The sequence below is a fragment of the Bufo bufo genome, chromosome 6, assembly GCF_905171765.1.
Source record: "Bufo bufo chromosome 6, aBufBuf1.1, whole genome shotgun sequence".
Lineage (NCBI taxonomy): Eukaryota > Metazoa > Chordata > Amphibia > Anura > Bufonidae > Bufo > Bufo bufo.
In genome coordinates this window covers 6438328-6461819 of record NC_053394.1, presented here as the reverse complement: position 1 = coordinate 6461819, position 23492 = coordinate 6438328, and the positions used below count along the sequence as shown (strand labels likewise).

At 44.1% G+C, this 23492-nt stretch overlaps 1 protein-coding gene across 1 annotated transcript in view; it reads left to right on the top strand.

Annotated features, from left to right (window-relative positions):
* ATRNL1 (attractin like 1) overlaps positions 1-23492 on the top strand; it is a 453110-nt gene that overhangs the window by 43629 nt on the left and 385989 nt on the right. Inside the window, exons 2-7 of the mRNA XM_040438845.1 lie at positions 5485-5568; positions 6013-6126; positions 7386-7514; positions 7606-7814; positions 17672-17846; positions 18184-18280. Coding sequence (XP_040294779.1) covers positions 5485-5568; positions 6013-6126; positions 7386-7514; positions 7606-7814; positions 17672-17846; positions 18184-18280 — 808 coding nt within the window. The remainder of the gene's footprint in view (positions 1-5484; positions 5569-6012; positions 6127-7385; positions 7515-7605; positions 7815-17671; positions 17847-18183; positions 18281-23492) is intronic.

Below are 23492 nucleotides of genomic sequence, written 5' to 3'. Positions count from 1 at the left end.
CCGTCTTCCCTGCCTCCTGCTTGTGATAGGTTTCTCCCTATCTGCACAAGCAGGAGGCAGGGAGAGCAGTGTGAAGGTGTGTCCAATAGGATACACTGGAAATTCTGCACACAGTACACACAGATATTGTAGACATTGTGAGGGGCAGACTGGGAACTTTAAAGGGGTTGTCTGAGTTCAGAGCTGAATTCGGACATATCCCACATTTGCACCCAGGCAGCCCCTCTGACATGAGCAATCCAGCATTTCCTGCTCCGATGCTCTCCCTTGCTTTTGCTCTGGATCACGCAGGACAAGGGATTCTTTGTTAATGTTTTTACACTGCTAGGTGGAGGCTTCCGCCCAGCAGTGTTCCCGTTCACCTCTGGTGGGCGGGCTATAGCACTGCCCTAGCCATTTTACAGCCCGCCCATTAGTGCCGGTGATGTCACTGCTGGGCGGAAGCCTCCACCTAGCTTTCCCCATGGAGAGCCTGGTACTCACCAGATCTGCAAAAAATGCCTTGACTCATGCAGGGCAAAGGAGAGCATCGGATGATCATATTAGGGGGGCCAGAGGGGTGAAGATGGGGATATGAACCCGGACAACCCCCATGACCCTCGAAAAAACGGATCCATGTTGTAGGTGGGTCCAAATTGAGTGAAGGCGGGGCAACACAAGTAGTCAGAGTGCAGCACAAAATACCGTCCCAGGAGAAGCAAAGACCACAGTGCAGAACAAAACTGCTGCATCTCATAGGATACACTGGAGAATCTGCACACAGCACAGATAGGTTAGAGCTCAGCAGCCAGTCCTTGTAGAGTCTCATCCTACAGTTGATATAAAAAGTCTACACACCCCTGTTATAATGTCAGGTTTCTGTGATGTTAAAAAAAAGACAAAGATCAATAATTTCAGAACTTTTTCCACCTTTAATGTGACCTATAAACGGAACAACTCAATTGAAAAACAAACTGGAATCTTTTAGGTGGAGTGAAGAAAAAATATAAAAATAAAATAATGTGGTTGCATAAGTGTGCACACCCTCTTATAACTGGGGATGTAGCTGTGTTCAGAATGAAGCAATCACATTCACAATCCTGTTAGATCGGAGTCGGCATACACCGGCCATCATGTAAAGGGCCTCTGATTAACCCCAGATAAAGCTCCGCTGCTCTAGTTGGTCTTTCCTGAAATGTCCTTAGTCACATCCCACAGCAGAAGCCACGGTCCACAGAGAGCTTCCAAAGCATCAGAGAGATCTCATTGTTAGAAGGTATCAGTCAGGAGAAGGGGACAAAAGAATGTCCAAGGCATTAGATCTACCATGGAACACAGTGGAGACCGTCATCATCAAGTGGAGAAGATATGGCCCAACAGTGACATCACCAAGAACTGGACGTCCCTCCAAAACTGATGAAAAGACGAGAAGAAAACTGGTCTGGGAGGCGACCAAGAGGCCTACAGCAACATTAAAGGAGCTGCAGGAACATCGGGCAAGTCCTGGCTGTGTGGTCCATGGACAACCATCTCCCGTATTCTTCATATGTCTGGGCTACGGGGTAGAGGGGCAAGACGAAGGCCTCTTCTTACCAAGAAAAACATCCAAGCCAGGCTACATTCTGCAAAAACACATCTGAAGTCTCCCAAAAGCAAGTGGGGAAAGGTGTTATGGTCTGATGAAACCAAGGTGCAACTTTTTGGCCATAATTCCAAAAGATATGTTTGGCCCAAAAACAACACTGCCCATCACCAGAAGAACCCCACCCCCACAGTGAAGCCTGGTGGGGGGAGCATCATGCCAAGGGGCTGCTCTTCTTCAGCTGGAACTGGGGCCTTAGTTAAGATAGAGGGAACTATGAACAGTTCTAAATACCAGTCAATATTGGCCTAAAACCTTCAGGCTTCTGCTAGAAAGCTGAACATGAAGAGGAACTTCATCTATCAGCATGACAACGACCCAAAGCATACATCCAAATCAACAAAGGAATGACTTCACCAGAAGAAGAGTAAAGGAATGGCCCAGCCAGAGCCCAGACCTGAATCCGATTGACAATCTGTGGGGTGATCTGAAGAGGTCTGTGCCCAGGAGATGCCCTCGCAATCTGTGGGGTGATCTGAAGAGGGCCGTGCCCAGGAGATGCCCTCGCAATCTGTGGGGTGATCTGAAGAGGGCCGTGCCCAGGAGATGCCCTCGCAATCTGTGGGGTGATCTGAAGAGGGCTGTGCCCAGGAGATGCCCTCGCAATCTGTGGGGTGATCTGAAGAGGGCTGTGCCCAGGAGATGCCCTCACAATCTGTGGGGTGATCTGAAGAGGGGTGTGCCCAGGAGATGCCCTCGCAATCTGTGGGGTGATCTGAAGAGGGCTGTGCCCAGGAGAGGCCCTCGCAATCTGTGGGGTGATCTGAAGAGGGCTGTGCCCAGGAGATGCCCTCACAATCTGTGGGGTGATCTGAAGAGGGCTGTGCCCAGGAGATGCCCTCGCAATCTGTGGGGTGATCTGAAGAGTGCTGTGCCCAGGAGATGCCCTCGCAATCTGTGGGGTGATCTGAAGAGGGCTGTGCCCAGGAGATGCCCTCGCAGTCTGTGGGGTGATCTGAAGAGGGCTGTGCCCAGGAGATGCCCTCACAATCTGTGGGGTGATCTGAAGAGGGCCGTGCCCAGGAGATGCCCTTACAATCTGTGGGGTGATCTGAAGAGGGCTGTGCCCAGGAGATGCCCTCACAATCTGTGGGGTGATCTGAAGCAGGCTGTGCCCAGGAGATGCCCTCGCAATCTGTGGGGTGATCTGAAGAGGGCTGTGCCCAGGAGATGCCCTCGCAATCTGTGGGGTGATCTGAAGAGGGCTGTGCCCAGGAGATGCCCTCGCAATCTGTGGGGTGATCTGAAGAGGGCTGTGCCCAGGAGATGCCCTCACAATCTGTGGGGTGATCTGAAGAGGGCTGTGCCCAGGAGATGCCCTCGCAGTCTGTGGGGTGATCTAAGAGGGCTGTGCCCAGGAGATGCCCTCACAATCTGTGGGGTGATCTGAAGAGGGCCGTGCCCAGGAGATGCCCTTACAATCTGTGGGGTGATCTGAAGAGGGCTGTGCCCAGGAGATGCCCTCACAATCTGTGGGGTGATCTGAAGCAGGCTGTGCCCAGGAGATGCCCTCGCAATCTGTGGGGTGATCTGAAGAGGGCTGTGCCCAGGAGATGCCCTCGCAATCTGTGGGGTGATCTGAAGAGGGCTGTGCCCAGGAGATGCCCTCGCAATCTGTGGGGTGATCTGAAGAGGGCTGTGCCCAGGAGATGCCCTCGCAATCTGTGGGGTGATCTGAAGAGGGCTGTGCCCAGGAGATGCCCTCGCAATCTGACAGATTTGGAGGGTTTGTGCAAAGAAGAGTCAAAATGTGCCATGCTGATAGACTCAGACCCAAAAAGACTGAGTGCTGCAATAACATCAAAAGGGGCTTCAACAAAATATTAGTTTAGGGTGTGCACACTTATGCAACCACATTATTTTATTTTTATATTTTTCTTCCCTCCACCTAAAAGATTCCAGTTTGTTTTCCAGTTGAGTTGCACAGTTTATAGGTCACATTAAAGGTGGAAAAAGTTCTGAAATGATTTATCTTTGTCTCATTTTTTGACATCACAGAAACCTGACATTTATACAGGGGCGTGTAGACTTTTTATATCCACTGTATATATAGAGGACACATACAGGGGCGTGTAGACTTTTTATATCCACTGTATATATAGAGGACACATACAGGGGCGTGTAGACTTTGTATATCCACTGTATATATAGAGGACACATACAGGGGTGTGTAGACTTTTTCTATCCACTGTATATATAGAGGACACATACAGGGGCGTGTAGACTTTGTATATGCACTGTATATATAGAGGACACATACAGGGGTGTGTAGACTTTGTATATCCACTGTATATATAGAGGACAAATACAGGGGCGTGTAGACTTTTTATATCCACTGTATATATAGAGGACACATACAGGGGCGTGTAGACTTTGTATATCCACTGTATATATAGAGGACACATACAGGGGCGTGTAGACTTTGTATATCCACTGTATATATAGAGGACACATACAGGGGCGTGTAGACTTTTTATATCCACTGTATATATAGAGGACACATACAGGGGCGTGTAGACTTTGTATATCCACTGTATATATAGAGGACACATACAGGGGCGTGTAGACTTTGTATATCCACTGTATATATAGAGGACACATACAGGGGCGTGTAGACTTTGTATATCCACTGTATATATAGAGGACACATACAGTGTAGACTTTTTCTATCCACTGTATCTCGTTGCTCTCATGCTCCCCCTAGTGGTGTCTTCTCACAGGCAGAAATATACCGGGGTTCTATGTATTAGAAGAAGAAAGCTGTGACTGGAATGATTGTAGTGTTTCTGAATCATCAGACGGGGCCTGACCGACCATTTAGAAAAATAAAATCCTGCAGATCTCTGCTTGCCGCCAGTGAATAAACACATTTATGTTTACATCAGAGTGTTGGAAACTCATTCTGACCTAGTTGTGCTCACAAAGCTGGGGGTCTGTTACAATGTGATAGTGTAGAGGTAAAGGCCTCAGCAGCACAAATCTCTCTCCTGTTCTATAGTTTGTTACAGTGTGTCAGTGCAGGGAAAAATATTTCTGTTCATAGGATTGCCGGGACTGGATTAAGCAGGACTAGGTGGGCGGTAAGTGCGTTATCGGGGTCATCGCAGTAAATGCTGCAGAGCCGCATCTCCACTGGTAACGGTCTCGCCTCCACTGGTAACGGTCTCGCCTCCACTGGTAACGGTCTCGCCTCCACTGGTAACGGTCTCGCCTCCACTGGTAACGGTCTCCCTTCACTGGTAACGGTCTCGCCTCCACTGGTAACGGTCTCGTCTCCACTGGTAACGGTCTCGCCTCCACTGGTAACGGTCTCGCCTCCACTGGTAACGGTCTCGCCTCCACTGGTAACGGTCTCGCCTCCACTGGTAACGGTCTCGCCTCCACTGGTGACGGTCTCGCCTCCACTGGTCTCTTATCTGCACTGATTGACACATCTTGTGTTACATTGTGTCATCGGGTCTCTGTCCCCCCAGTAAATACCAGTCCGACCCCCTCTTCTGTTCCCCAGTTTGATAATTTTATGGTTTTCAGGGAAAGCTGGGTGACAACCAGTATGGCCGCCGCTGCAGCGTCCACATAAGGGGTTGCCGGCAAATCAGCCCATCCTGTATATCGAAGCAGATTTACCGATCCGCACCAAGGAAAGTGGAGCTAGAACGGCGGCCATGTTGGCGGTCACACGACTTTTCCAGATATAACTGACAGAAGAGGAGGCTCCAGGGGGGGCACTCATTGGGGGTTTTAGGGGATCAGGGATAACCCCCCCTCCCCAGTGACGGCCCCTCTGTCCAGTTGTTATAATGGTGCGTATAGTATTCACGCACTTTCCTCGCTGACCGCACCGTTTTTTCTGTGTCTTGCAGGTTGACAGAGCCGTCGGGCTTCCTGACAGACGGACCCATCAACTACAAGTACAAGACCAAGTGCACCTGGCTGATCGAGGGCTAGTGAGTACCCCTGAAGGGAGGGTACTGTTCCTTTAAGACCCCCTCACAGCGCGCTGACATGGACGCATCGCCGCGTCTACGTGGATTTACCAATCATTGTATTGTGTTACTAAATCACTTTGTGTTTTAATTTCCTCGCTGCTTGCTGTCAGTGAATGAGAACATCCTCACAGCTGAGGGTTTCTTACAATGTATCAGCTCAATGCTCTCTTCTGTCCTGACGGTTTGTTACAATGTATCACTCCATGTTTACATCACAGAGGATTGTGTAGACTGGATACAAATGTAACACACCCTCCGCTGCGAGATTCTCCAACGACAATTCTCAATCACTGGCAGCAAGCAGAGATCCTAAAAATGGCAGCGCATTGAAAAGCTTAGTGTGTTGCAGTATCCACTGATTGGCCTCGTGGCGTTAACCTTCCGTTTTGGTTTTTTTTGCAGCTCGAACGCCGTCCTGAGGTTGCGCTTCAATCATTTCGCCACAGAATGCAGCTGGGACCACATGTACGTGTACGACGGAGACTCCATATACTCCCCGCTCATCGCAGTCCTGAGGTGAGCAGCGGCGCCGCACCTGATCAGCGGCAAACAGGTCCAGTGACCTCCACAAAATCCATGCAATATCCGCTGCGCAAGATGGAAGGAAATCCTCATCCACTGACACCAGATCGGACCTCCAGGATCGGGTGCCCAGTAATCCGGAGTCACTCGAGCCGTTGGAATGAGATAAGTGGCGCCAGACATGATGGGCACCCACTCCTGGATGACATGGGACGTCAGTCCGCCTGGCGCCGCTGATCCTGGGGCTTTTCTCAGTGAGACAAAAGCAGAGATGAGGAAAGTATCCATCAAGACTATTTTCTTTCTTGAGAAGATCTCTGCTTGCTTTCAGTGAATTGGAATGTTCTTTCTTTACATCCAGAGGCTAAAAAGCCATCCTGATCCCTGACCTAATGCTTCTCTCAGCTTAAGCTTTGCTACAATTGTATCCAGTCTGTGTACACGTCTCTGCTGTCGTTACAATGTATCAGTCTGGAGACCAGGCCATTCATTCTGCTGTTGTAACAAACCCTCAGCTGTGAGAAATATTAGGGCAGGACAGGATTTAAGGTTCTGGATGTAAACTGTGAATGTTCCCATTTACTGACAACCAGCAGAGATCTTGAAATGAAGCAGAGCATGTAAGAAAGTGGCAATTTTCTGTTCTGGGGAAAGCTGGGTGACTGAGGTGGCGGCAGCCTTCAGGAGGGCTCACCCAGCTTTCCCTCACTTCTGCCCGCTCGCTATCACTTCAGACCTCGTATCACCCACTCAGCAGACAGATCTCCCTGCGCCGCTCTACTGGCGGCCATACTGGTTGTCACCCAGCTCTCCCACGGTAACTGGGACATCGTGCTCTGGATTCAGAGTCAGGTGACCAGCGCTCATTATCTGCTGCTGGTAATGAGACATGAGCGCAGCTCTGGGGGTCAGTATTGATTAATGGAGCCTTCACAGGTGGCCTGTAGGTAGGTCAATAGGGCTGGTTACAGTCTTACTGACCTACCTACAGGCCACTGACTGCCCGGACCTATAGATCCGCCCTGGAGTCGTCGCCTTTCTTCTATCTGGTCCTTGGAAAGCTGGGTGGAGAATGAAGGGGCCAGGTGACAACTATAATGCTGACCACACTGGTTGTCACTCCATTTTCATGATCTCTGCATGCTGTCAGTGAATGAGGCTGACATCCGAGTCCTGCTCACAGCTGAAGGCTTGTTACAATGTGTCAGTCTAGGTAGGACTCTGTAATCTCAGTGCGCTCCTCTCTCCTGCAGTGGTCTGATCGTCCCTGAAGTGGCGGGAAATGAGACGGTCCCGGAGGTGGTCACCACGTCAGGATACGCTCTCTTACACTTTTTTAGCGATGCTGCTTATAACCTCACCGGATTCAACATCTTTTATTCGTATGTAGAGGGCGCGGGTCGCTTTAAGAGGGGGTCATTCTCATCTCAGGCGTCCCCCATGTGCCCACTGTGTTCACTGTGTCGTCCGCAGGATAAATTCCTGTCCGAGTAACTGCTCCGGCCACGGCAAGTGCGCGACCAGCAGCTCCGTGCCCGGCCGCGTCTACTGCGAGTGCGACAAGTACTGGAAGGGCGAGGCCTGCGACATCCCCTACTGCAAGAATAACTGCGGCAGCCCAGACCACGGCTACTGCGACCTGACCGGAGAGAAGCTGTGCGTCTGCAACGACAGCTGGCAAGGTGAGCGCCAGTTATACTGCCATCTGGTGGTGTATTATAGTGTTATACTGCCATCTAGTGGTATATTATAGTGTTGTGTTATACTGATATCTAGTGGTATATTATAGTGTTATACTGCCATCTAGTGGTATATTATAGTGTTATACTGCCATCTAGTGGTATATTATAGTGTTATACTGCCATCTAGTGGTATATTATAGTGTTATACTGCCATCTGGTGGTGTATTATAGTGTTATACTGCCATCTAGTGGTGTATTATAATGTTATACTGCCATCTGGTGGTGTATTATAGTGTTATACTGACATCTAGTGGTATATTATAGTGTTATACTGCCATCTAGTGGTGTATTATAGTGTTATACTGACATCTAGTGGTATATTATAGTGTTATACTGCCATCTGGTGGTATATTATAGTGTTATACTGCCATCTGGTGGTGTATTATAGTGTTATACTGCCATCTAGTGGTGTATTATAATGTTATACTGCCATCTGGTGGTGTATTATAGTGTTATACTGACATCTAGTGGTATATTATAGTGTTATACTGCCATCTAGTGGTGTATTATAGTGTTATACTGCCATCTAGTGGTATATTACAGTGTTACACTGCCATCTAGTGGTATATTATAGTGTTATACTGCCATCTAGTGGTGTATTATAGTGTTATACTGACATCTAGTGGTATATTAGTGTTATACTGCCATCTAGTGGTGTATTATAGTGTTATACTGCCATCCAGTGGTATATTATAGTGTTATACTGACATCTAGTGGTATATTATAGTGTTATACTGCCATCTAGTGGTATATTATAGTGTTATACTGACATCTAGTGGTATATTAGTGTTATACTGCCATCTAGTGGTGTATTATAGTGTTATACTGCCATCTAGTGGTATATTACAGTGTTACACTGCCATCTAGTGGTATATTATAGTGTTATACTGCCATCTAGTGGTGTATTATAGTGTTATACTGCCATCTAGTGGTATATTATAGTGTTATACTGCCATCTAGTGGTGTATTATAGTGTTATACTGCCATCTAGTGGTATATTATAGTGTTATACTGACATCTAGTGGTATATTATAGTGTTATACTGCCATCTAGTGGTATATTATAGTGTTATACTGACATCTAGTGGTATATTATAGTGTTATACTGCCATCTAGTGGTATATTATAGTGTTATACTGACATCTAAAGGTATATTATAGTGTTATACTGACATCTAGTGGTATATTATAGTGTTATACTGACATCTAGTGGTATATTATAGTGTTATACTGACATCTAGTGGTGTGGTGTATTATAGTGTTATACTGCCATCTAGTGGTATATTATAGTGTTATACTGCCATCTAGTGGTGTATTATAGTGTTATACTGACATCTAGTGGTATATTATAGTGTTATACTGCCATCTGGTGGTATATTATAGTGTTATACTGCCATCTGGTGGTGTATTATAGTGTTATACTGCCATCTAGTGGTGTATTATAATGTTATACTGCCATCTGGTGGTGTATTATAGTGTTATACTGACATCTAGTGGTATATTATAGTGTTATACTGCCATCTAGTGGTGTATTATAGTGTTATACTGCCATCTAGTGGTATATTACAGTGTTATACTGCCATCTAGTGGTATATTATAGTGTTATACTGCCATCTAGTGGTGTATTATAGTGTTATACTGACATCTAGTGGTATATTAGTGTTATACTGCCATCTAGTGGTGTATTATAGTGTTATACTGCCATCCAGTGGTATATTATAGTGTTATACTGACATCTAGTGGTATATTATAGTGTTATACTGCCATCTAGTGGTATATTATAGTGTTATACTGACATCTAGTGGTATATTAGTGTTATACTGCCATCTAGTGGTGTATTATAGTGTTATACTGCCATCTAGTGGTATATTACAGTGTTACACTGCCATCTAGTGGTATATTATAGTGTTATACTGCCATCTAGTGGTGTATTATAGTGTTATACTGCCATCTAGTGGTATATTATAGTGTTATACTGCCATCTAGTGGTGTATTATAGTGTTATACTGCCATCTAGTGGTATATTATAGTGTTATACTGACATCTAGTGGTATATTATAGTGTTATACTGCCATCTAGTGGTATATTATAGTGTTATACTGCCATCTGGTGGTATATTATAGTGTTATACTGCCATCTGGTGGTGTATTATAGTGTTATACTGCCATCTAGTGGTGTATTATAATGTTATACTGCCATCTGGTGGTGTATTATAGTGTTATACTGACATCTAGTGGTATATTATAGTGTTATACTGCCATCTAGTGGTGTATTATAGTGTTATACTGCCATCTAGTGGTATATTACAGTGTTACACTGCCATCTAGTGGTATATTATAGTGTTATACTGCCATCTAGTGGTGTATTATAGTGTTATACTGACATCTAGTGGTATATTAGTGTTATACTGCCATCTAGTGGTGTATTATAGTGTTATACTGCCATCCAGTGGTATATTATAGTGTTATACTGACATCTAGTGGTATATTATAGTGTTATACTGCCATCTAGTGGTATATTATAGTGTTATACTGACATCTAGTGGTATATTAGTGTTATACTGCCATCTAGTGGTGTATTATAGTGTTATACTGCCATCTAGTGGTATATTACAGTGTTACACTGCCATCTAGTGGTATATTATAGTGTTATACTGCCATCTAGTGGTGTATTATAGTGTTATACTGCCATCTAGTGGTATATTATAGTGTTATACTGCCATCTAGTGGTGTATTATAGTGTTATACTGCCATCTAGTGGTATATTATAGTGTTATACTGACATCTAGTGGTATATTATAGTGTTATACTGCCATCTAGTGGTATATTATAGTGTTATACTGACATCTAGTGGTATATTATAGTGTTATACTGCCATCTAGTGGTATATTATAGTGTTATACTGACATCTAAAGGTATATTATAGTGTTATACTGACATCTAGTGGTATATTATAGTGTTATACTGACATCTAGTGGTATATTATAGTGTTATACTGACATCTAGTGGTGTGGTGTATTATAGTGTTATACTGCCATCTAGTGGTATATTATAGTGTTATACTGCCATCTAGTGGTGTATTATAGTGTTATACTGACATCTAGTGGTATATTATAGTGTTATACTGCCATCTGGTGGTATATTATAGTGTTATACTGCCATCTGGTGGTGTATTATAGTGTTATACTGCCATCTAGTGGTGTATTATAATGTTATACTGCCATCTGGTGGTGTATTATAGTGTTATACTGACATCTAGTGGTATATTATAGTGTTATACTGCCATCTAGTGGTGTATTATAGTGTTATACTGCCATCTAGTGGTATATTACAGTGTTACACTGCCATCTAGTGGTATATTATAGTGTTATACTGCCATCTAGTGGTGTATTATAGTGTTATACTGACATCTAGTGGTATATTAGTGTTATACTGCCATCTAGTGGTGTATTATAGTGTTATACTGCCATCCAGTGGTATATTATAGTGTTATACTGACATCTAGTGGTATATTATAGTGTTATACTGCCATCTAGTGGTATATTATAGTGTTATACTGACATCTAGTGGTATATTAGTGTTATACTGCCATCTAGTGGTGTATTATAGTGTTATACTGCCATCTAGTGGTATATTACAGTGTTACACTGCCATCTAGTGGTATATTATAGTGTTATACTGCCATCTAGTGGTGTATTATAGTGTTATACTGCCATCTAGTGGTATATTATAGTGTTATACTGCCATCTAGTGGTGTATTATAGTGTTATACTGCCATCTAGTGGTATATTATAGTGTTATACTGACATCTAGTGGTATATTATAGTGTTATACTGCCATCTAGTGGTATATTATAGTGTTATACTGACATCTAGTGGTATATTATAGTGTTATACTGCCATCTAGTGGTATATTATAGTGTTATACTGACATCTAAAGGTATATTATAGTGTTATACTGACATCTAGTGGTATATTATAGTGTTATACTGACATCTAGTGGTATATTATAGTGTTATACTGACATCTAGTGGTGTGGTGTATTATAGTGTTATACTGACATCTAGTGGTATATTATAGTGTTATACTGACATCTAGTGGTATATTATAGTGTTATACTGACATCTAGAAGAATACACTGCTCAAAAAAATAAAGGGAACACTTAAACAACACAATGTAACTCCAAGTCAATCACACTTCTGTGAAATCAAACTGTCCACTTAGGAAGCAACACTGAGTGACAATCAATTTCACATGCTGTTGTGCAAATGGGATAGACAACAGGTGGAAATTATAGGCAATTAGCAAGACACCCCCAATAAAGGAGTGGTTCTGCAGGTGGTGACCCAGACCACTTCTCAGTTCCTATGCTTCCTGGCTGATGTTTTGGTCACTTTTGAATGCTGGCAGTGCTTTCACTCTAGTGGTAGCATGAGACGGAGTCTACAACCCACACAAGTGGCTCAGGTAGTGCAGCTTATCCAGGATGGCACATCAATGCGAGCTGTGGCAAGAAGGTTTGCTGTGTCTGTCAGCGTAGTGTCCAGAGCATGGAGGCGCTACCAGGAGACAGGCCAGTACATCAGGAGACGTGGAGGAGGCCGTGGGAGGGCAACAACCCAGCAGCAGGACCGCTACCTCCGCCTTTGTGCAAGGAGGAACAGGAGGAGCACTGCCAGAGCCCTGCAAAATGACCTCCAGCAGGCCACAAATGTGCATGTGTCTGCTCAAACGGTCAGAAACAGACTCCATGAGGGTGATATGAGGGCCCGACGTCCACAGGTGGGGGTTGTGCTTACAGCCCAACACCGTGCAGGACGTTTGGCATTTGCCAGAGAACACCAAGATTGGCAAATTCGCCACTGGCGCCCTGTGCTCTTCAAAGATGAAAGCAGGTTCACACTGAGCACATGTGACAGACGTGACATATTCTGGAGACGCCGTGGAGAACGTTCTGCTGCCTGCAACATCCTCCAGCATGACCGGTTTGGCATTGGGTCAGTAATGGTGTGGGGTGGCATTTCTTTGGAGGGCCGCACAGCCCTCCATGTGCTCGCCAGAGGTAGCCTGACTGCCATTAGGTACCGAGATGAGATCCTCAGACCCCTTGTGAGACCATATGCTGGTGCGGTTGGCCCTGGGTTCCTCCTAATGCAAGACAATGCTAGACCTCATGTGGCTGGAGTGTGTCAGCAGTTCCTGCAAGACGAAGGCATTGATGCTATGGACTGGCCCGCCCGTTCCCCAGACCTGAATCCAATTGAGCACATCTGGGACATCATGTCTCGCTCTATCCACCAACGTCACGTTGCACCACAGACTGTCCAGGAGTTGGCAGATGATTTAGTCCAGGTCTGGGAGGAGATCCCTCAGGAGACCGTCCGCCACCTCATCAGGAGCATGCACAGGCGTTGTAGGGAGGTCATACAGGCACGTGGAGGCCACACACACTACTGAGCCTCATTTTGACTTGTTTTAAGGACATTACATCAAAGTTGGATCAGCCTGTAGTGTGTTTTTCCACTTTAATTTTAAGGGTGACTCCAAATCCAGACCTCCATGGGTTGAAAAATTTGATTTCCATTTTTTAATTGTGTAATTTTGTTGTCAGCACATTCAACTATGTAAAGAACAAAGTATTTCAGAAGAATATTTAATTAACTCAGATCTAGGATGTGTTATTTTTGTGTTCCCTTTATTTTTTTGAGCAGTGTATTATAGCATTATACTGACATGTACTGGTATATTATAGTGTTATACTGACATCTAGTGGTATATTATAGTGTTATACTGCCATCTAGTGGTATATTATAGTGTTATACTGACATCTAGTGGTATATTATAGTGTTATACTGCCATCTAGTGGTATATTATAGTGTTATACTGACATCTAGTGGTATATTATAGTGTTATACTGACATCTAGTGGTATATTAGTGTTATACTGACATCTAGTGGTATATTATAGTGTTATACTGACATCTAGTGGTATATTATAGTGTTATACTGCCATCTAGTGGTATATTATAGTGTTATACTGACATCTAGTGGTATATTATAGTGTTATACTGACATCTAGTGGTATATTATAGTGTTATACTGCCATCTAGTGGTATATTATAGTGTTATACTGACATCTAAAGGTATATTATAGTGTTATACTGACATCTAGTGGTATATTATAGTGTTATACTGCCATCTAGTGGTATATTATAGTGTTATACTGCCATCTAGTGGTATATTATAGTGTTATACTGACATCTAGTGGTATATTATAGTGTTATACTGCCATCTAGTAGTATATTATAGTTTTATACTGACATCTAGTGGTATATTAGTGTTATACTGCCATCTAGTGGTGTATTATAGTGTTATACTGACATCTAGTGGTATATTATAGTGTTATACTGACATCTAGTGGTATATTATAGTGTTATACTGCCATCTAGTAGTATATTATAGTTTTATACTGACATCTGGTGGTATATTATAGTGTTATACTGACATCTAGTAGTATATTATAGTGTTATACTGACATCTAATGGTATATTATAGTGTTATACTGACATCTAGTGGTATATTAGTGTTATACTGACATCTAGTGGTGTATTATAGTGTTATACTGACATCTAGTGGTATATTATAGTATTATACTGACATGTACTGGTATATTATAGTGTTATACTGACATCTAGTGGTATATTATAGTGTTATAATGACATCTAGTGGTATATTATAGTGTTATACTGACATCTAGTTGGTATATTATAGTGTTATACTGCCATCTAGTGGTGTGTTATACTGACATCTAGTGGTATATTATAGTATTACACTGCCATCTAGTATATTATAGTTTTACACTGACATCTAGTGGTACAGTGGCGGAAATAATTATTTGACCCCTCACTGATTTTGTAAGTTTGTCCAATGACAAAGAAATGAAAAGTCTCAGAACAGTATCATTTCAATGGTAGGTTTATTGTAACAGTGGCAGATAGCACATCAAAAGGAAAAATCGAAAAAATAACTTTAAATAAAAGATAGCAACTGATTTGCATTTCATTGAGTGAAATAAGTATTTGAACCCCTACCAACCATTAAGAGTTCTGGCTCCCACAGAGTGGTTAGACACTTCTACTCAATTAGTCACCCTCATTAAGGACACCTGTCTTAACTAGTCACCTGTATAAAAGACACCTGTCCACAGAATCAATCAATCAAGCAGACTCCAAACTCTCCAACATGGGAAAGACCAAAGAGCTGTCCAAGGATGTCAGAGACAAAATTGTAGACCTGCACAAGGCTGGAATGGGCTACAAAACCATTAGCAAGAAGCTGGGAGAGAAGGTGACAACTGTTGGTGCGATTGTTCCAAAATGGAAGGAGCACAAAATGACCATCAATCGACCTCGCTCTGGGGCTCCACGCAAGATCTCACCTCGTGGGGTGTCAATGGTTCTGAGAAAGGTGAAAAAGCATCCTAGAACTACACGGGAGGAGTTAGTTAATGACCTCAAATTAGCAGGGACCACAGTCACCAAGAAAACCATTGGAAACACATTACACCGCAATGGATTAAAATCCTGCAGGGCTCGCAAGGTCCCCCTGCTCAGGAAGGCACATGTGCAGGCCCGTCTGAAGTTTGCCAATGAACACCTGAATGATTCAGAGAGTGACTGGGAGAAGGTGCTGTGGTCTGATGAGACCAAAATAGAGCTCTTTGGCATTAACTCAACTCGCTGTGTTTGGAGGAAGAAAAATGCTGCCCATGACCCCCAAAACACCGTCCCCACCGTCAAGCATGGGGGTGGAAACATTTTGCTTTGGGGGTGTTTTTCTGCTAAGGGCACAGGACAACTTATTCGCATAAACGGGAAAATGGACGGAGCCATGTATCGTGAAATCCTGAGCGACAACCTCCTTCCCTCTGCCAGGAAACTGAAAATGGGTCGTGGATGGGTGTTCCAGCACGACAATGACCCAAAACATACAGCAAAGGCAACAAAGGAGTGGCTCAAGAAGAAGCACATTAAGGTCATGGAGTGGCCTAGTCAGTCTCCGGACCTTAATCCAATCGAAAACCTATGGAGGGAGCTCAAGCTCAGAGTTGCACAGAGACAGCCTCGAAACCTTAGGGATTTAGAGATGATCTGCAAAGAGGAGTGGACCAACATTCCTCCTAAAATGTGCGCAAACTTGGTCATCAATTACAAGAAACGTTTGACCTCTGTGCTTGCAAACAAGGGTTTTTCCACCAAGTATTAAGTCTTTTTTTGTTAGAGGGTTCAAATACTTATTTCACTCAATGAAATGCAAATCAGTTGCTATCTTTTATTTAAAGTTATTTTTTCGATTTTCCTTTTGATGTGCTATCTGCCACTGTTACAATAAACCTACCATTGAAATGATACTGTTCTGAGACTTTTCATTTCTTTGTCATTGGACAAACTTACAAAATCAGTGAGGGGTCAAATAATTATTTCCGCCACTGTATATTATAGTGTTATACTGACATCTAGTGGTATATTATAGTGTTATACTGACATCTAGTGGTATATTATAGTGTTATACTGACATCTAGTGGTATATTATAGTGTTATACTGACATCTCGTGGAACATTATAGTATTATACTGACATCTAGTGGTATATTAGTGTTATACTGAAATCTAGTGGTATATTATAGTGTTATACTGCCATCTAGTGGTATATTATAGTGTTATACTGCCATCTAGTGGTATATTATAGTGTTATACTGACATCTAGTGGTATATTATAGTGTTATACTGACATCTAGTGGTATATTAGTGTTATACTGAAATCTAGTGGTATATTATAGTGTTATACTGACATCTAGTGGTATATTATAGTGTTATACTGACATCTAGTGGTATATTATAGTGTTATACTGACATCTAGTGGTATATTATAGTGTTATACTGACATCTAGTGGTATATTATAGTGTTATACTGACATCTCGTGGAACATTATAGTATTATACTGACATCTAGTGGTATATTATAGTGTTATACTGCCATCTAGTGGTATATTATAGTGTTATACTGCCATCTAGTGGTATATTATAGTGTTATACTGACATCTCGTGGAACATTATAGTATTATACTGACATCTAGTGGTATATTATAGTGTTATACTGACATCTAGTGGTATATTATAGTGTTATACTGACATCTCGTGGAACATTATAGTATTATACTGACATCTAGTGGTATATTATAGTGTTATACTGACATCTAGTGGTATATTATAGTGTTATACTGACATCTAGTGGTATATTAGTGTTATAATGACATCTAGTGGTATATTATAGTGTTATACTGCCATCTAGTGGTATATTATAGTGTTATACTGCCATCTAGTGGTATATTATAGTGTTATACTGACATCTAGTGGTATATTATAGTGTTATACTGACATCTAGTGGTATATTATAGTGTTATACTGACATCAAGTGGTATATTATAGTGTTATACTGACATCAAGTGGTATATTATAGTATTATATTGACATCTAGTGGTATATTATAGTGTTATACTGCCATCTAGTGGTATATTATAGTGTTATACTGCCATCTAGTGGTATATTATAGTGTTATACTGCCATCTAGTGGTATATTATAGTGTTATACTGACATCTAGTGGTATATTATAGTGTTATACTGCCATCTAGTGGTATATTATAGTGTTATACTGACATCTAGTGGTATATTATAGTGTTATACTGACATCTAGTGGTGTATTATAGTGTTATACTGACTCCGCACCGTTATCTGTCCCCAGGTCCTGACTGCTCGCTCAGCGTCCCCTCCACTGAATCTTACTGGATCCTGCCCAACGTGAAGCCGTTCAGCCCCTCGGTGGGGCGTGCCTCCCAGAAAGCCGTGATGCATGGGAAGTTTATGTGGGTGATCGGAGGCTACGCCTTCAATTACAGCTCCTTTCAGATGGTGCTAAAGTAAGTGACCCCCTTACAACTGCCTTTACAGGTGTAGGAGATGGAGGGGCAGTCCAGGGGAGTCCTCAGCCTCTGTTTGTGGTAGGCTCCCGCAGGCCTGTTACCCAGCTTTCCTGAGATCCTGAGTGACAGATCTTAACCATTTTGCAGCAGTGCCGCCGTCATATTTACCATTCAGGACTGTAAAAAAGCTGGGTGGTCCTCTGTAGGAACACTATTGCCAGCCATAGTTCATCTTAAAATCCCCAGTAAATATAATTTCTTTTGTCTTTACTTGGATCCATCTGATTCTGGGAAAGCTGGGTGACTGTGAACTGTGACCTTTTGTCTTATACAGCTACAACGTGGAGAGCAGCATCTGGAATGTGGTCCCGGTGAACCCCGTCCATACAGCCCCCCTTCAGAGATACGGACACTCGCTGGCGCTCTACCAGGTGGGAGCTTTCTCCTGTTATTTCTCATGCAACTCAATGCAGTTCTATGGATCGTGATCGCTGCTCCGAGGGCAGAAATCATGATATGAATGTCGCCATCTGTCCCAGGACTCATAGGGTCTGGATCACATGAAAATCCTGGTCCTGAAATATCAGTAGTGAAAAGGGAAATAGTGCTGGAGGGATGGAGCAACCTGTAATACCAGAGTTCAGCCGATAGATGGCAGCGGTGCCCCTCAGGACACAGCATCGCTGCAAATAAAGCAGAACGAGGACGAGCGGCGCCAATCACATCAGCAATAGACTGTATTCTCCTGTCCTACAGTCATCCTCTCCTCTGAAATGGCTGATAACAGGGGGCAATAGACTGTATTCTCCTGTCCTACAGTCATCCTCTCCTCTGAAATGGCTGATAACAGGGAGCAATAGACTGTATTCTCCTGTCCTACAGTCATCCTCTCCCCTGAAATGGCTGATAACAGGGAGCAATAGATTGTATTCTCCTGTCCTACAGTCATCCTCTCCCCTGAAATGGCTGATAACAGGCGGCAATAGACTGTATTCTCCTGTCCTACAGTTATCCTCTCCCCTGAAATGGCTGATAACAGGGGGCAATAGATTGTATTCTCCTGTCCTACAGTCATCCTCTCCCCTGAAATGGCTGATAACAGGGGGCAATAGATTGTATTCTCCTGTCCTACAGTCATCCTCTCCCCTGAAATGGCTGATAACAGGGAGCAATAGATTGTATTCTCCTGTCCTACAGTCATCCTCTCCCCTGAAATGGCTGATAACAGGGAACAATAGACTGTATTCTCCTGTCCTACAGTCATCCTCTCCTCTGAAATGGCTGATAACAGGGGGCAATAGACTGTATTCTCCTGTCCTACAGTCATCCTCTCCCCTGAAATGGCTGATAACAGGGAGCAATAGACTGTATTCTCCTGTCCTACAGTCATCGTCTCCCCTGAAATGGCTGATAACAGGGGGCAACAGATTGTATTCTCCTGTCCTACAGTCATCCTCTCCCCTGAAATGGCCGATAACAGGGAGCAATAGACTGTATTCTCCTGTCCTACAGTCATCCTCTCCCCTGAAATGGCTGATAACAGGGAGCAATAGATTGTATTCTCCTGTCCTACAGTCATCCTCTACCCTGAAATGGCTGATAACAGGGGGCAATAGACTGTATTCTCCTGTCCTACAGTCATCCTCCCCCCTGAAATGGCTGATAACAGGGGGCAATAGACTGTATTCTCCTGTCCTACAGTCATCCTCTCCCCTGAAATGGCTGATAACAGGGGGCAATAGACTGTATTCTCCTGTCCTACAGTCATCCTCTCCCCTGAAATGTCTGATAACAGGGGGCAATAGATTGTATTCTCCTGTCCTACAGTCATCCTCTCCACTGAAATGGCTGATAACAGGGGGCAATAGACTGTATTCTCCTGTCCTACAGTCATCCTCTCCCCTGAAATGGCTGATAACAGGGGGAAATAGACTGTATTCTCCTGTCCTACAGTCATCCTCTCCCCTGAAATGGCTGATAACAGGGGGCAATAGACTGTATTCTCCTGTCCTACAGTCATCCTCTCCCCTGAAATGGCTGATAACAGGGGGCAATAGACTGTATTCTCCTGTCCTACAGTCATCCTCTCCCCTGAAATGGCTGATAACAGGGGGCAATAGACTGTATTCTCCTGTCCTACAGTCATCGTCTCCTCTGAAATGGCTGATAACAGGGGGCAATAGACTGTATTCTCCTGTCCTACAGTCATCCTCTCCCCTGAAATGGCCGATAACAGGGAGCAATAGACTGTATTCTCCTGTCCTACAGTCATCCTCTCCCCTGAAATGGCTGATAACAGGGGGCAATAGACTGTATTCTCCTGTCCTACAGTCATCCTCTCCCCTGAAATGGCTGATAACAGGGAGCAATAGATTGTATTCTCCTGTCCTACAGTCATCCTCTCCCCTGAAATGGCTGATAACAGGGGGCAATAGACTGTATTCTCCTGTCCTACAGTCATCGTCTCCCCTGAAATGGCTGATAACAGGGGGCAATAGACTGTATTCTCCTGTCCTACAGTCATCCTCTCCCCTGAAATGGCCGATAACAGGGGGCAATAGACTGTATTCTCCTGTCCTACAGTCATCCTCTCCCCAGAAATGGCTGATAACAGGGGGCAATAGACTGTATTCTCCTGTCCTACAGTCATCCTCTCCCCTGAAATGGCTGATAACAGGGGGCAATAGACTGTATTCTCCTGTCCTACTGTCATCCTCTCCCCTGAAATGGCTGATAACAGGGAGCAATAGATTGTATTCTCCTGTCCTACAGTCATCCTCTCCCCTGAAATGGCTGATAACAGGGGGCAATAGACTGTATTCTCCTGTCCTACAGTCATCCTCTCCCCTGAAATGTCTGATAACAGGGAGCAATAGACTGTATTCTCGTGTCCTACAGTCATCCTCTCCTCTGAAATGGCTGATAACAGAGGGCAATAGACTGTATTCTCCTGTCCTACTGTCATCCTCTCCCCTGAAATGGCTGATAACAGGGAGCAATAGACTGTATTCTCCTGTCCTACAGTCATCCTCTCCCCTGAAATGGCTGATAACAGGGAGCAATAGACTATATTCTCCTGTCCTACAGTCATCCTCTCCTCTGAAATGGCTGATAACAGGGGGCAATAGACTGTATTCTCCTGTCCTACAGTCATCCTCTCCCCTGAAATGTCTGATAACAGGGGGCAATAGATTGTATTCTCCTGTTCTACAGTCATCCTCTCCCCTGAAATGGCTGATAACTGGGGGCAATAGATTGTATTCCCCTGTCCTACAGTCATCCTCTGCCCTGAAATGTCTGATAACAGGAGGCAATAGACTGTATTCTCCTGTCCTACAGTCATCCTCTCCCCGGAAATGGCTGATAACAGGGAGCAATAGACTGTATTCTCCTGTCCTACAGTCATCCTCTCCCCTGAAATGGCTGATAACAGGGAGCAATAGATTGTATTCTCCTGTCCTACAGTCATCCTCTCCCCTGAAATGGCTGATAACAGGGGGCAATAGACTGTATTCTCCTGTCCTACAGTCATCCTCTCCTCCCCTGAAATGGCTGATAACAGGGGGCAATAGACTGTATTCTCCTGTCCTACAGTCATCCTCTCCCCTGAAATGGCTGATAACAGGGAGCAATAGACTGTATTCTCCTGTCCTACAATCATCCTCTCCCCTGAAATGGCTGATAACAGGGGGCAATAGACTGTCTTCTCCTGTCCTACAGTCATCCTCTCCCCTGAAATGGCTGATAACAGGGAGCAATAGACTATATTCTCCTGTCCTACAGTCATCCTCTCCCCTGAAATGGCTGATAACAGGGAGCAATAGACTGTATTCTCCTGTCCTACAGTCATCCTCTCCCCTTAAATGGCTGATAACAGGGGGCAATAGACTGTATTCTCCTGTCCTACAGTCATCCTCTCCTCCCCTGAAATGGCTGATAACAGGGGGCAATAGACTGTATTCTCCTGTCCTACAGTCATCCTCTCCCCTGAAATGGCTGATAACAGGGAGCAATAGACTGTATTCTCCTGTCCTACAATCATCCTCTCCCCTGAACTGGCTGATAACAGGGAGCAATAGACTGTATTCTCCTGTCCTACAGTCATCCTCTCCCCTGAAATGTCTGATAACAGGGAGCAATAGACTGTATTCTCCTGTCCTACAGTCATCCTCTCCCCTGAAATGGCTGATAACAGGGAGCAATAGACTGTATTCTCCTGTCCTACAGTCATCCTCTTCTCTGAAATGGCTGATAACAGGGGGCAATAGACTGTATTCTCCTGTCCTACAGTCATCCTCTCCCCTGAAATGGCTGATAACAGGGGGCAATAGACTGTATTCTCCTGTCCTACAATCATCCTCTCCCCTGAAATGGCTGATAACAGGGGGCAATAGACTGTATTCTCCTGTCCTACAGTCATCCTCTCCCCTGAAATGGCTGATAACAGGGAGCAATAGATTGTATTCTCCTGTCCTACAGTCATCCTCTCCCCTGAAATGGCTGATAACAGGAGGCAATAGATTGTATTCTCCTGTCCTACAGTCATCCTCTCCCCTGAAATGGCTGATAACAGGGGGCAATAGACTGTATTCTCCTGTCCTACAGTCATCCTCCCCCCTGAAATGGCTGATAACAGGGAGCAATAGACTGTATTCTTCTGTCCTACAGTCATCCTCTCCCCTGAAATGACTGATAACAGGAGGCAATAGACTGTATTCTCCTGTCCTACAGTCATCCTCTCCCCTGAAATGGCTGATAACAGGAGGCAATAGACTGTATTCTCCTGTCCTACAGTCATCCTCTCCCCTGAAATGGCTGATAACAGGGGACAATAGATTGTATTCTCCTGTCCTACAGTCATCCTCTCCCCTGAAATGGCCGATAACAGGAGCAATAGACTGTATTCTCCTGTCCTACAGTCATCCTCTCTCCTGAAATGGCTGATAACAGGAGGCAATAGACTGTATTCTCCTGTCCTACAGTCATCCTCTCCCCTGAAATGGCTGATAACAGGGGGCAATAGACTGTATTCTCCTGTTCTACAGTCATCCTCTCCCCTGAAATGGCTGATAACAGGGGGCAATAGACTGTATTCTCCTGTCCTACAGTCATCCTCTCCCCTGAAATGGCTGATAACAGGGGGCAATAGACTGTATTCTCCTGTCCTACAGTCATCCTCCCCCCTGTAATGGCTGATAACAGGGGGCAATAGACTGTATTCTCCTGTCCTACAGTCATCCTCTCCTCTGAAATGGCTGATAACAGGGGGCAATAGATTGTATTCTCCTGTCCTACAGTCATCCTCTCCTCTGAAATGGCTGATAACAGGGAGCAATAGACTGTATTCTCCTGTCCTACAGTCATCCTCTCCCCTGAAATGGCTGATAACAGGGAGCAATAGACTGTATTCTCCTGTCCTACAGTCATCCTCTCCCCTGAAATGGCTGATAACAGGGGCAATAGACTGTATTCTCCTGTCCTACATTCATCCTATCCCCTGAAATGGCTGATAACAGGGGGCAATAGACTGTATTCTCCTGTCCTACAGTCATCCTCTCCTCTGAAATGGCTGATAACAGGGGGCAATAGACTGTATTCTCCTGTCCTACAGTCATCCTCTTCCCTGAAATGGCTGATAACAGG